General features: G+C 39.2%; 1 protein-coding gene across 1 annotated transcript in view; it reads right to left on the minus strand.

Annotated features, from left to right (window-relative positions):
- The window catches only part of CPNE8 (copine 8), a 406,483-nt gene that overhangs the window by 252,201 nt on the left and 139,558 nt on the right, over nt 1-14,724 (minus strand). Inside the window, exons 3-4 of the mRNA XM_075345128.1 lie at nt 11,320-11,366; nt 5,378-5,481 (exon numbers count right to left, since the gene is read on the minus strand). Of these exons, the coding sequence (XP_075201243.1) occupies nt 5,378-5,481; nt 11,320-11,366 (151 nt within the window). The remainder of the gene's footprint in view (nt 1-5,377; nt 5,482-11,319; nt 11,367-14,724) is intronic.

The following is a 14,724-nucleotide window of genomic DNA, read 5'->3' on the forward strand; positions in this document are numbered from 1 at the left end:
TCATCGTACCTGGGGTAGCACACATTGTAGTGTGTGACACCCTGGGAACGATGACCAGGTCTTACCAGCGTCCTGCGGCTCCCGGCCCACAATGCGGAAGAAAGGAGGTGGGCGGGATGTTTACGTCCCGCTCATCTCCGCCCCTCCGCTGTGACGTCGATGTGACGCCGAACGTCCCTCCCACTCCAGGAAGTGGACGTTCGCCGCCCACATCGAGGTCGTATGGTAGGTAAGTATGTGTGACGGGGGTGAATCGTATGTGCGGCACGTTCAACAAATTGAACGTGCCACACATACGATGGGGGCATTGCAAATCACATACGATATCGTAAATTGCAACGTGTAAAGCAGGCTTAACTTTTGGAAAAACACTGTATATGTAAGATTATCTCAGCAAAGGAACATTTTTTTTTAAACACATCTAATTGTTGAATTTATTATTATTCCAAGATCTACTGATTAAAATGAACTACAGTGGCATGCAAAAGTTTGAGCACCCCTGGTCAAGTTTACTGATATTCTGAACAATTAAGCAAGTTGAAGATGAAATTATCTGTAAAAGCCATAAAGTTAAGGATAACACAAATCCTCTGCATTTTAGACAAAAAAATATATATATATTTTTTACATTTTTAAAAATTCACAACAAAAAATAAAGTTGGCTAATGCAAAATATTGTGTACCCTGCATGGTTAGTACCCTGCAGCACCCCCTTTGGCAAGTATCAAAGCTTGTAAATGTTTTTTTGTAGCCAGCCAAGAGTCTTTCAATTCTTGTTTGTGGGATTTTCATGGTTTCTTCCTTGGAAAAGTCTTCTTGTTCTGTAAGATTCCTGGGTCCTCTTGCATGCACTGCTCTTTTGTGGTCTAGCTACAGATTTTCAATGATGTTCAGATCAGGGGACTGTGAAGGCCATTGTAAAACCTTCAGCTTGTACTTTTTGACATAGGCTAATGTGGATTTTGAATTGTGTTTAGGATCCTTATCCATTTGTAGAAGTCATCCTCTTTTCAACTTCAGCTTTTTTACAGATGGTGTTATGTTTACTTGAAGAATTTGTTAAACTTTAATTGAATCCATTCTTCCCTCTACCTGTGAAATCTTCCCAGTGCCATTGGATAGAATACAACCCAAAGCATGATTAATCCATCCCCATGCTTAATGGTTGGCGAGGTATTCTTGTCATGACATTCTGTCTCCTTTTTTTCCCAAACATTTGGTTTGATCATTGTGGCCAAGGAGTTCTATTTTAACCTCATCGGTTAACACGACTTGTTTACAAAATATATCAGTCTTGTTTACATGTTATTTTGCATTCTTCTGATGCTAAATTTTATGGTTAGGATGCAGGAGAGGTTTTCTTCAGATGACTCTTCCATGAAGGCCATTTTTCTGTAGGTGTCTCTGAACAGTAGAACAATGTACCACAACTTCAGAGTTGGCTAAATCTTCCTGAAGGACTTTTGCAGTGAAGTGAAGGTTCTGATTTGCCACTCTAGCAATCCTACGAGCAGCTCTCACAGAAATTTTGCTTGGTTTTCCAGACCATGTCCAGACCTCCACTGTTTCTGTAAGTGCCATTTCTGAATTACTTTTCGAACTGAGGAAAGGGCAACTTGAAAACGCTTTGCTATTTTCTTCTAGCTTTCTTCTGCTTTGTGGACTTTCACCATTTTGATTTTCAGAGTGCTAGGCAGCTGCTTTGAAAAACCCCTGGCTGTTGTTTTATTTGCACAAGGTTGGAGGAAGCTGGGTTTTTATAAAGCTGTGAAATTAGCATCGCCTGCCCTTTGCTATCTATGATAATGAACAAGCCACAAAGCTAACAGGCTAATTAAGGTCTGAAATGATAGTCAAAGTTATCTGAGCACACAAATCTCCAAGGGTGTTCAAACTTTTGCATTGGCCCATTTTTATTTTTGTAGTTTTTAAAATGTTAAAGATGAAAATATTTTTTTTTGTTCTTACCTAAAATATAAAGGAAATGTGTCATCTTTAACTTTATGCCTTTTAGAGATCATTTCATTTTCAACTTGATTAACTGTTCACAATAACAGTAATTTTGACCAATGGTGCTCAAACTTCTGCATAGCACTGTATGTTGGTTAGAAAACCCCTTTAAGACATGCATTTTAAGGGCGCTTTACACGCTACAATAAATCTTACGATGTGTTGGTGGGGTCACGTCGTAAGTGACGCACATCCGGCATCGTAAGTATGATTGTACCGTGTAAAACCTCCGTGCAATTGCGATTGAACGAAAATCCGTTCATCGCATGCACGTCGTTCATTCCTCACAAATTGAACGTGCGGTTGTGCAATGTTCCCGAGGCAGCACACATCGCAGTGTATGACACCCCGGGAACATTGAACAACAGCTTACCTCCGTCTGCGGCTCCCGTCGACAATGCGGAAGGAAGGAGGTGGGCGGGATGTTTACGTCCCGCTCATCTCCGCCCCTCCGCTTCTATTGGCCAGCTGCCACGTGACGTCGCTGTGACGCCGAACATCCCTCCCACCCCAGGAAGTGGATGTTCGCCACCCACAGCGAAGTCGTATGGACGGGTAAGTACGTGTGATGGGGGTTAATCGTTTGTGCAGCACATTCAACAAATTGAACGTGCCACACATACGATGGGGGCGGTTACGGTATGCGAAATCGTAACATGTAAAGCAGGCTTAAGTATCTCAGATTGCGCTGTCTCTCCTGTGTTGGGCATGGCACAGGCAGTATTCCATACCATTACAGACCATTTTACTTAATAACATATGAAAAATGTTGGCAAGGGTCTCTGATGGAAGGCTAAACAACCCAATTTACTTGCAAAAGTTGGGTCCAAACTTTCAGACTGTGGAATCCAAGCATACAGACAGGATTACAAAACCCTACATGAGGTCATTCACTATGAAAGCAATACATCTTGTGTGTTATCACAAGATCTTGTACTTTGAACAAACCAGTGCTGTACATGCAGCTATTGAATAGTAACCAGTCTAATGAGGTTAACAATCAGTAACTGTTATAGTTGCACCATGGAATGTTCCCTCAATCATATGTTATAATTATATGAGGATACCGGAACCTTAAATTTTGGTGGTCATACTGACACAGCTTTACACATGCACACCACTCGATTCAGAATCGCTGTGCTCGGGTACGCTCAGTCCTCAGCCCAGTACAAGCCGCTTGCAGTGTTTAAATGGCTCGCACTGAGGGTAACCACAGCGTGATCAGATGTAGTGTGCACAAAAAATAAGAAAAACCCTGCTGTTGCTCCAACAGAAGTGTTCTGGTTATGGTTGGCTGCATGTTTGTAGAGAGCCGATCTGCCAATTAGTGACTTCCAATGAAGTTCGGGTCAAGTCTGGGTCCAGTGCTGAACTTTATGTAAAGTCCAGCCAAACCTGCAGAAAACGAACCTCCACAGGTCCGCTCATCTCTAGTCATAACTAAAGGGGTTGTTCAAGTTTATCATGAAAGTCTGCATTCACTCAATGTGACAGTAGACTTGTGAATCGTGCGCATGCTTGTGAGGGATCTCCGGTAATATTCTGACGATACGTGCAAGCCTCATTCAATTAGCTTGTATTGAGTGAGGTTTGAACGTCTAGTTGGAATGTGACTAGGAGTATGCATGTACATATTTGCAGGCACATGATCACTCAGTGTCTTCACTGGCACTGAAGAATTCTTACAGCGAACACTACTTTCTAAGTGAGGATTCACAAGTCTGCAGTCACATACTGTAGCATGACTTTAGTCTTTTGTGAAGACGCTAGACAACCTTTTAACAACAGGCTTAACTTACCCATGATGTGCAAAGATATTTCCACACTAGCAGGAAATAATATTGAAACAGCACTTAGAATACAACCCAAATACTCTAAAAAAAAAAACATGTTTTTTGACTACTGGTAAAACAAGCAGCGTGAACATGTCCTTAGGAGGGTTCTTGTATCATGGGATTTAAAAACTTAAACCAGTATATTTTTTGGCACACACTAGCAATGCCTCTCACTTTAAGGTTTCAATGACAAGTCTATTTTTATCATACGTGCGTTCTCAGGTGAACAGCCTAAAATAATCTGTCAGTGTGCAGCAGTGAAAACACTTTCAGGTTTTTTTGCTGACCGATAATCCCAAAAAAGACATGACCTACTTTGGTCCAGTTTGTGACCCAAACTCACCAATTCATGTGAATGCTTGACTGAGGGAAAAAAAGAAGCAACACACGGATGCTTATCATCCACGTGCTGACAGTTGCATAGCAAAGCATGAGAAACTTTGATCGTTTTTGCTGCAAATTAGAAATATGAATAACACATAGATGGTGAACCATACACACAGGCCAAAAATGGAAGAAAATTGGATCCCACACATTGATAAAAAGTTATGGGGGTTTTTGCAGACAAGAAAAAAATGGAATTGTGAATTCAGCTCAACTCAGAGAAAATTACAAACAAAAACATATCAATCAAGAAGACAAAACTACAAATCAGGGCAAAGCAGTTCAAATCTATAAACAGTAACCATCGTTTTAGTTTTATTTAATAAATCAGTAGTACACATCAAAATAATCAACTTTGTAATATATTTTTTAAGACAAATTTGCTTCTTTCTCTGCCAGGATTGATCAGTTACTACCAAAATTCTCAATTCTGAGGTAAAATCTGTATTCTATTCTGCTATCACTATGTTTATAGGGAGAACAGCAGCTTTGAACAACCACACTGGTCAGGAAAGTGAGAGCTATGATTAGGAGAAGTGCCAATGCTAGGTGCAGGGAGAGGTTGCTGGATTGTGATTCTCCTTATCAGGAGCTGAGAGAGAGGGGGAGGGAGGCAAGCAGCTAACTACTGTATAGAAATCAATGAGCTGGGGAGAGCAGACTACTATGTGAGAAGTAACAGCCTCTCCTGGAATATAACTACTGCACATACTCAACAGGCCCAAATGCCAAGCTCCATGGAAACACACTGTACACAACGTAAGATAAAACTTCTCATTACAGGAGAATGGAAAAAGTAAACCAATGGCAAACTTGCTAATTTTCATGCTGTTTAACTAAAGCAATTTAATAACATGAAAATACCTCTCTAAATAGGAATCTATACTTGAAGTTGGGGCGATTGACTTTTTTTGTAGCACTACAGTTTATACAGCTTATCCTACAGGAACATTTTGTAGGACAACACTAACTGAATAGTCGTATGAAAATCTCTTGATTGCATGTCATGGGATTCAAATACAATGGATGAAAAAAAGTACTGCTGATGTTACCTGCAAATTGTGCTGTAGTGACTGGCACTATTGTCAATTTTTATATACAATAGTCTATACTGATGAGTAAGCATTAAAGACACTTGAAAAACTTACAAATCAAATCGTAGATTTTGTCTTTCCTCAAAGAAGTAATCCATTATAAATTTTTTTACAAAGTCCGGGTTTAAAGTGTTGTCGATCACTTCTGTCCTGCCATACTATAAAGTAAAAACACATACCTAAAATTAATCATTGGTATTCCAGCGTTACAAACTGAAAAAAAACAAAAAATAAGAAAGAAATGGAGTTTTCCAGCAACATAAATATGCTTAAATCAACTGAACCTGTGTTAAAATAATGAAAAAGGTTATACCCACCTTTCAAATCCCTCATTGCCCTGCAACAGTCACTTCGGGGATGACATGACTATAGCAGCCTTTCTCTGGCTACAGCAGTGTTCTTCTAACCTTATTAGTGTCACCAGCACTGCCATTAACGAATTGCCATGGTCACATGTGAATGTGAACAAAGAGCAACTGGGACTGCAAAGCTATCAGTACTTGATTAATATGATATTTGATAAGTACATCCTTTTTTATGTTAATACAGATGCATTTAAGGTTTCATTTTATACTGATGGAAACCCCAAATAAAACAGCAAATGTTCAAACGAAGGAGAAAAAAAAAAACAATGATAAGACAAATGATGTATTATTATTTTTAACTTCATTATTGAATTTATCTAAACAGCAAAAGATAATTTTGCAAGATAATAAATAAGACAATACATACAGTATAGTATTTGGGCACCAAAATAAATCATGTAAAGATATACAGTGAAACCTCGGTTTACGAGTAACTTGGTGTGCGAGTATTTCGCTATACGAGTAAAGTTTGCTGTAAATTTGTAACTCAGTTTACAAGCAAGCTTTGCTGTACGAGTAAATACTCACCGCACACTTCCAGTTCCGTACTTTCACCGCACTCTGACCTGCTCTTGCAGTCCGCACAAACCCACACAAACACGCACAAACACGCACAAACACACGCACACACGCATATTATGCTCACCTTACCTTCCGTTCCCTGGCCGGCCTCCTGGTTCTTGTAGTTCGCAGGTACAGGATGTGTATCGGGTAACCATCGCGACGATGGAGCAACTTCCGCTGTCAGCCGCTACTCAAAGGCAGCACGCTGGCCAATCAGAGGCAAGCGGCTCATGCCTTTGACGTTAGCGCGTTGGCAGTGGAAGGTCCGGCATCGGTCGCAATGGTTACCCGATACATAACCTGTACCGGCGAACTACAGGAACCAGGAGGCGGTGAGGGAACAGAAGGTAAGGTGAGCATAATATGTGTGTTTGTGCGTGTGCATGTGTGTGTGTTTGTGTGCGTGTTTGTACGTGTGGAATGGCACAATAGGGGACCAGGATGAGACATTGAACAAGTTGTGGAACGAAATGTCTGCACTCCAATGATTTCCTATGGGAAATCTTGCTTTGCTAGACAAGTAACTTGGTTTACAAGCACACTCCCAGAATGGATTGTTCTCGTAAACCAAGGTTCCACTGAATTAGGTGTTTCAAAATAAAATTACTACATGAGTGTAATAAATATTCTACTTTCTGAAATTCTGACTTTCAGATAAATACTTACTTGCTAGGCGCCTTCATCATAATCTCCAAAACTGAGAATGAACACTTTCAACAAAATCTAGCAGTTCTCTACACAAGTACAGTAAAATCTGCCTTTAGTAATAACGTGAGCACATAAAAATATTACGACCTGCTATATACGTGTCATCAATCATGTAGCACAAAATTTCTGAAGTATATGCTAAAATGTAATCAGAGAGATACAAGGCATCCTACCAGAGTGCAACAAACAGCATCCAAGGAAATATAAGTTTTCATCATTTCAGAGAATATTTCATAATGAAAAAGGTGGCCTTAAATAGGACATTGCTCTAAGTTTATTTCCACTGATTCCCTGAATATGCTGCTTTTCGTCTTTTTGTAAGGCGATCACAGGGACAAGATCGCTGCCATGGTAACTCTGGGTCGTCAACATGACGACCCCAGGTTACTCAGGTACGGATCAGGGCACCTACCTCACCGGAGTTCCCTGCAGCAAGGTCCCGCGGTAAAGACCGCAAGATAAGAAAATCTCTGCTGACACTGACTATGTGGCCTAGGTGCAGGGAGAACCCCGATGACATTCCAAAGTGAACAGAGTTTATGCCAGCGGATCTGCAGGAAACCCCAGTGACCCTCCGGCATGAACTCGATTTACCTTGTGACATCACCGGAGTTCCCTGCAGCAACGGAAAGACCGTGGGATGAGGAAATGGCTGCAGGGAACCCCAGCGAGGCAAAAAAAAACCACATAAAAATGCAAAAAAAAAAGCAACATGTGCATTACATTTGCGTTTTTCACTACTCCATTGAGCACATGCAGATTCTTTTTTAAGCAACAAAAACTGCAAGGAAAAAGGAAGCAATGTGGGCACAGCAAGTCAGAATTTTCATAGACTTTGCTAGGATGCTTTTTCATTGCTCTTATGATTAAAATAAGCAAGGAAAAATGCTACAAAGAACGCAAAAATAAAACAACCAGCGCAGATTCAGATGTCTGTGTTTTGTGTACATGTTTTATCTTTACTTTTCACAGATATAGATACCCATTTAGTTTATAGACATGTTCACATGTCATTTTTTTAATGAAATATTGAAGAGCACGCACATGCCATCTGTGTGTCATTTGAATGCTGGATGATGTTTACTATTTAATGGGCAGAAGAAGCTTGTAATATTTTTTTTGCATTAAAAAAAACACACAGCTGGTAAAAACCTGACAGACCAAAAATGGATGAAAATCAAGATGATGAAAAAAAGTTCAGGTTTTTTTGAGTAAAAAAAGCAGATAACTGAATGAGGACTTTACAGGGAGAGTAAATAATTTACATCAATAATAAATGGTGAAAAATCTATTTATAAGTTACCTTTCACAAGTCCAGTTTAAGCACATTATGGAATGTGGTAAATGAATGAAACATATATTTTTTATTTTTCATCTCAGTTGCAGAGACATTAGTTTGTAAAGTTTAGAATCTAAATTTCACGAACACAAAAGGGCCATTAACAAATTCATCTCTGGGTGCAATTACTTTTCCCCCTGCATGACATTGACCAATCATAAGCAGAAGTGTCATGCAGGGCATAAACAAACATGCACCTAGAAAGATTTAGAGCATTCTTTCTCCTTTAATATATGTAATAACAAACAGCACTGCGCTCCACGAAGATCTCTTCATTTCCTATGTAGAGTAGAGAAGAGTTACATTACCAAAACCTCTTGCATCTTTCATCTCACAGCAGTCACTTAGGGTAAGGATGAGTACAGAATGAGCTGGGTCATAACAAACACCTCTTGCAACTTTCATCCAAGGGAACTATTAGCTCTGCTCTAACCCTCGAGCCCCACATTGTCATGAGATGCCAGCTGCAAGAGGTGTTTATGACACATAAATCTTCTGTACTCTGCAGAGATCATGAAGGAATACAGGTCTGCAGTCATGGCCGAATGATGTCGGGCCCCTTGAAATTGTTCCAGAACATGAACTATTTTTCTCACAAAAATTATTGCAATTATACATGTTTTATCATACACATGTTTATTTAAATTGTATGTATTGGAAAAGCAAGAAGAAAGAAAGGCAAATTAGACATACTTTCTCACAAAACCCTAAAATTGGGCCAAGAAGTTGCTACCCTCAACTTAATATTTGGTTACACACCCTTTGGAATAAATAACTGCAATCAATCGCTTCCTATAACCATAAACAAGCTTCTTACACCTCCCAAATAGAATTTTGGACCACTCTTCTTTTGTAAACTGCTCAAAGTCTCTCATATTTGAAGAATTCCTTTCCCCAATTGCAATTTTAAGGTCTTTCCACAGGTGTTCAATGGGATTTAGATCCAGACTCAATGCTGCCTCAGAACTCTCCAGCGCCTTGTATTCATCTACTTCTGAGTTCTTCTTGAAGTATGTTTGGGGTCATTGTCCTGCAGGAAGACCCATGATTACAGATGACTAGACCCGTTGAAGTTTGGCTTCGGCGGGTTCAGCCGGACTTTAGATTAAGTTCAGTTCAGGTTTTGAACTTCATCTGAACACCATTGGAACTCACTGACTGGGCAGTTTGGCTCTCCGCCCACATACAGCCAGCACTACAGGTTTTTCCCTTTTTTTTTTGCACTCTATTTTTAATAATGATGTTTTTACCCTTAATGTAAGTCTTTCAAACACTGCAAGAGGCTCGTACTTGGCTGAACACTGATCATACCTGAGCACAGCAATGCTCATTCATTAGAAAACATAATGTACCCGAACTCCAAACTTGAACACTGAATTTATTTGTAAAGTCTGTGTTCAGTACGATCACTGAACTTTATTGTTCGAGTTCGCTCATCTCTACCCATGACCTAGTTGGCAAACCTAGCATTCTGACATTAGGCACTACATTGTGACCCAAAATCCTTTGGTAATCTTCAGGTTTCATTATGCCTTGCACACACTCAATGCACTTAGTGCCAGAGACAGCAAATCACCCCTAAATATTTTGAACCTCCACCATTTTTGACTCTTGGTACTGTATTTTTTCTTTGTAGGCCTTGTTTCATTTTTGGTAAATAGCAGAATAATGTGCTTTACCAAAAAGCTCTATCTTGGACTCATCTGTCCACAAGCCGCTATCCCAGAAGGATTTGGGCTTACTCAAGTAGATTTTGGCAAACTGCAATCTAGCCTTTTTATTTCTCTCGGTCAACAGTGGGGTCCTCCTGGGTCTCCTGCCATAGCGTTTCATTTCATTCAAATCTTGACAGATAGTTCACACTGACACTGATGCACCCTGAGCCTGCAGAACAGCTTGAATTTCTTTGTAACTTGATTAGGACTACTTATCCACTATTTGGACTATCCTGCGTTGTAACCTTTCATCAATTTTAATCGGCGGTACGCATCCGGGGAGATTGGCTACAGTGCCATGGGTTGTAAACTTCTTGATCATGTTGTGCACTATGACAAAGCAACATCAAGATTTCTAGAAAGATTTGTAACCTTGAGTTTATTGATATTTTTCAACAATTTTGATTCTCAAGTCTTCAGACAATTTTCTTCTCTTTCTGTTCTCCATGCTTAGTGTGGCACACACAGACACACAATCCAAAGACTGAGTCAACTTCTCCCCTTTTTGTCTGGTTTCAGGTGTGAGTTTCAAATTGGCCACAATTGTTACTTACCAAGGAGTGAGTTTCAAATGAGCCACAAAAACTTGAGACAAAGTTGTCTACCCACAATTTTGGAAAGGTGGCAACAATTTTGTCCAGCCCATTTTGGTGGTTTTGTGTGAAATTTTGTCCAACTTGCCTTTTTTCTCTCTGATTTTTTGAATTATTCCAATACACGCAAAGGAAATAAATGTGTTTGTCACAACTTGTAATTCCAATAATTTTCTGGGAGAAACACTTTATTTTCTGGAACAATTTCAAGGGTGCCAATACTTTCAGCCATGATGGTATGTGTCAATACTTCTCTGTTGTCTTATTTTTTCCACTGCATGATGCCTCCTGCTTATGATTGGGCAATGTCATGCAGGGAAACAAGTACACACACTTAAAACACGAATATGTGCAAATGCAGCTACGGGGAAATTACAAACTAATATTTCTGCAACGGAGATGAGAAATGAGAAGATATAAAAATAAAACAAAAAACAACTATGTTGTATTCAGCCTTGCAGCCACTATTACCTAATGTGGCTACTTTAACATGCTAAAACTAGAGACAGGTTCTCTTTACACATTGTCACAAATCAGCATACTGCTTGTGCTTTTTGCAGAATGGTTGATTCTTGCAGTTATTGTTATTTAAATACCTTTATGGCCATTCATTCATAAATGCATTTTGAGACAATGTTCTTCTCACATTTCTAAACTAGAAAAGGATGACAACATTATATTTACATTTTAAAAAGTAAAACAAAGATCTTACCTCTCTCCATTCCTTGTTTCCAATACCTTGTGTATACAATACACATACTGCAACAGGATAAAAAGAAAATATTTTATTAACCTCAGTACATTATGTGACATGTAAATAGTAATATGTCCAAATTTCCAGTTTATATTACAAATAATGCTAAGAACATCAAACAAATCACATAATATCATTTACTTCTACCAGTAACACCAAATATTGCTTGTTAATAGTGAACATCGGCCCTGATGTTACAAATGACCATTGATCTTCCTTCCACTTATGCCTGGCTGTTAGACCGCTGGTATACATGCTCATTACTTTTACATGTTCTTGCTGTAAGGTAATTTGTTTTCCTTACTCCATTCACATAGAACTAGGATGAAATCTAGTGAGTCACTACCTTCCTCAGCTCTGGCCTAGAAAACCAGACTATCCTGTCAGCTGTAATTTGGCCTGCTGTGTGAGCTACAATAGTTGAGCACTGCGACAAATGTTTCCTTTTTTGAACATTGGAAATGTCAAGCTTTGCTTAAAGGTCACAGCTACGAAAATGTTTAATTGTACTGGTAGAAACCCTCGCAAAGTATATCCAAATGTTCAACATTTTACTGGAAATATCAGATCTGTATATACACTCTTATATTAACGGATCTGGTAAATAGTATGAGACAGTGGCACAAGTCAGACTTCACTAAGTATTTGGGTAAAACGCTGTTTTATGATCTCTGCAATGACAACTAAAATTGATTTTGTTACAAGGTTTCAAGTGTTTAGTGAAAAAATAATAGAAAGAAAAAAGCATATACTACTTTGTGTAATAAGTAATTACATGACTTTACAGTAAGACCCTATGCAAACGTTGTGTTTTATCAAGGTTTTTTTATGCATTTTTAAGTGCATACCATATTTGTCAGAAAATTGCAAGCAGATCTTGATAGCAGCAAAGTCCATAAGAATGCTAGAGTGTACTGCATATGTTGAATATGTTCTCCTTGAAGATTTGGTGCAGAAAATAATCTGCAAGTATGTCTATTCTATCAGCGTTTTTGCAGCGTTTACTCACACATTGGCTTCAATTTAAAATGTATCAAAAATGCAGGACAATCATGTGATTTGTTGTTGGACTTTTCCTGCCAAGAGATGCAGAAATGGTTCTGAAATTTCTGCACTCATAGGCTATGTGCGCACTTTCAGTTTTCACCTGCGTTTCAGGTGCGTTTAGCATCAGTTTTGAACTGCAGCGTTTTTGTGCCCAAATGCATGCGTTTTGGTTTTCCATTAAAGACAATGAGAATTCATGATTTCTTGTCCGCACTTTGCATTTCCAAACGCATCTCAAAATTTGCATAAGTTTGGTCAAAAACCATGCGTTCAGAAAAGGACTCTGTCAATTGTTTTTGCCATTTGTGGTGCGTTTTGTTAACATTGAAGTCAATGAGAAGTAGCAAAAAGCAAGAAATATCAAAATTCCTGCGTTTTACCTGCTTTTTCATTGCAGAAAACATGCGTTTTGGACTACCAAAACGCATGCTTATTGAACTTCAAAATAATGATTTGATATGTCCCTTTACACACACACACACATAATCCGACAATTACATTTAAGAATATTATGCATTTATTGCTATTTTACCGATAAAATGTATATTAACGCTATAATTTTATTAAATATATCTTTTTCAATTATTTTTCACATTAATATAGATTTGTCCCTTTTTTTCTCTTTTTTCATTCTGTTTGACTATTTAAACTTTATTTAGCAGTGTCTTGATGTTCAAAACGCATCTGTGAAAACGCATGTGGAAACGCATGGAAAAAGCGCTAAAAACGCATCTAAAACGCGGTAAATACGCATGCGTTTTCTGTGCTAAATTTCTGAAAAAGGCAACTTTGGCTAAATCAATTAAGGCTAAAACGTGCGTTTACAACTGCATGTAGGACGACGGAAAGTGCGCACATAGCCATATAATTAACATGTGCAGATACTTTGGGCATTCTTATGTTAAAACATGATGCCATATTGCTAAGATATGCCATTGCTTTATGATTAAGCTTGCAGATCTACTATAAGAACTTTCTACCATTAAATGGAACCACACAGCAAGATTTTCAAATATAAAGTAAGGGCTCATGCGCACGTTGCGTACTGACATGCATTTACGCTGCATATTGCACTGCAGCGTAAATGCATGCGTCCTGCGTTCCCTGCACAATCTATGAAGATTGTGCATGATACGTGCGCACATTGCTTTTTTGAACGCAGCGATTTGGATGCTAAAATTTTGACCCAAATCTGTGCGTTCATAAAAGCAGAATGTCAATTATTTGTGCGTTCTGGATGCAGCTCCCACTCTGTCTATGGTGGGGGCAGCATCCCAAGCACATGGAAACGGCTTTTTTTTAACAAAAATACTGCCTTCATTATGCAATGTCTCTGCAGCGATTTGAAGCGCACATGTGCTGTCAAATCGCTGCAGAATATTCTGCAGTTATGTGCGCATGAGCCCTAAAAGCAGTGTCATACTGGTACTAGCCTGGTGATTAAAATCATATCTTCACTTTCAAATGGGATTTTTGATTGCAGAAAAAAAACATTGATAAAGGTCCAGAAGTTGGTGCTTTCTTTGAGTGACATGTACAGCAGGGCGGACCTTGTGGGTCGGGTCCTCTGTGTATATTTTTCCTCTGGGGTCCTACTGGCTTGCCCCTTTACTTTATTTAAATTTCGCACTGCGCTGCCATTGCATGTGTACAATAATTATTTCTTCATTAAAATGGCGCCAGAGTCAGCGCTTGCGTGTACTGCAATCTCTGGCGTCATTTTATTGAAGACACTGTGGAGAAGATTACGAGCGGCTTTGACACATGCGCAGATAAAAAAAATGATTAAATCTGCACATGCGCCGATGCTGCTCTTAGTCTCCTCCACAGGAAAAGCAGACAGCTTGGGGATAATTCTTTGGGTGGGAAGGGCCATGGTTATTTGACCTCCCAACCTGAAAATAGCAGCCCGCAAACGCCCCAGTAGTACATAGATTGTCCTGATGCGGTGGCAATTTGGGTAATACTTTTGGGGTTGATGTCAACTGTGAATTGACAGCTTATATCAACCCATAGGTTAATAATTGATAGGCATCTATCAGACACCCCCATTGCTAACTCAGCACATATAGAGTTACAAAAAACACACACAGGAGAAAAAAAAGGCTATTTGAATAAAGACTCCCCCACATGTCTTTATTCACCAATTTATTAATTAAAAAGATTAATTCTAGACTGTATGGGCTGCTTCCAGGGATGACGTCCCTTTTGTCACATGATAGTATTTTGAACACGCCCCTATCACGTGACAAAAGGGACGTCATCCCTGGAAGCAGCCCATACAGTCTAGCACTACCCTGAGCACAGTGTGACCGC

Source organism: Anomaloglossus baeobatrachus, chromosome 4, assembly GCF_048569485.1.
Source record: "Anomaloglossus baeobatrachus isolate aAnoBae1 chromosome 4, aAnoBae1.hap1, whole genome shotgun sequence".
Lineage (NCBI taxonomy): Eukaryota > Metazoa > Chordata > Amphibia > Anura > Aromobatidae > Anomaloglossus > Anomaloglossus baeobatrachus.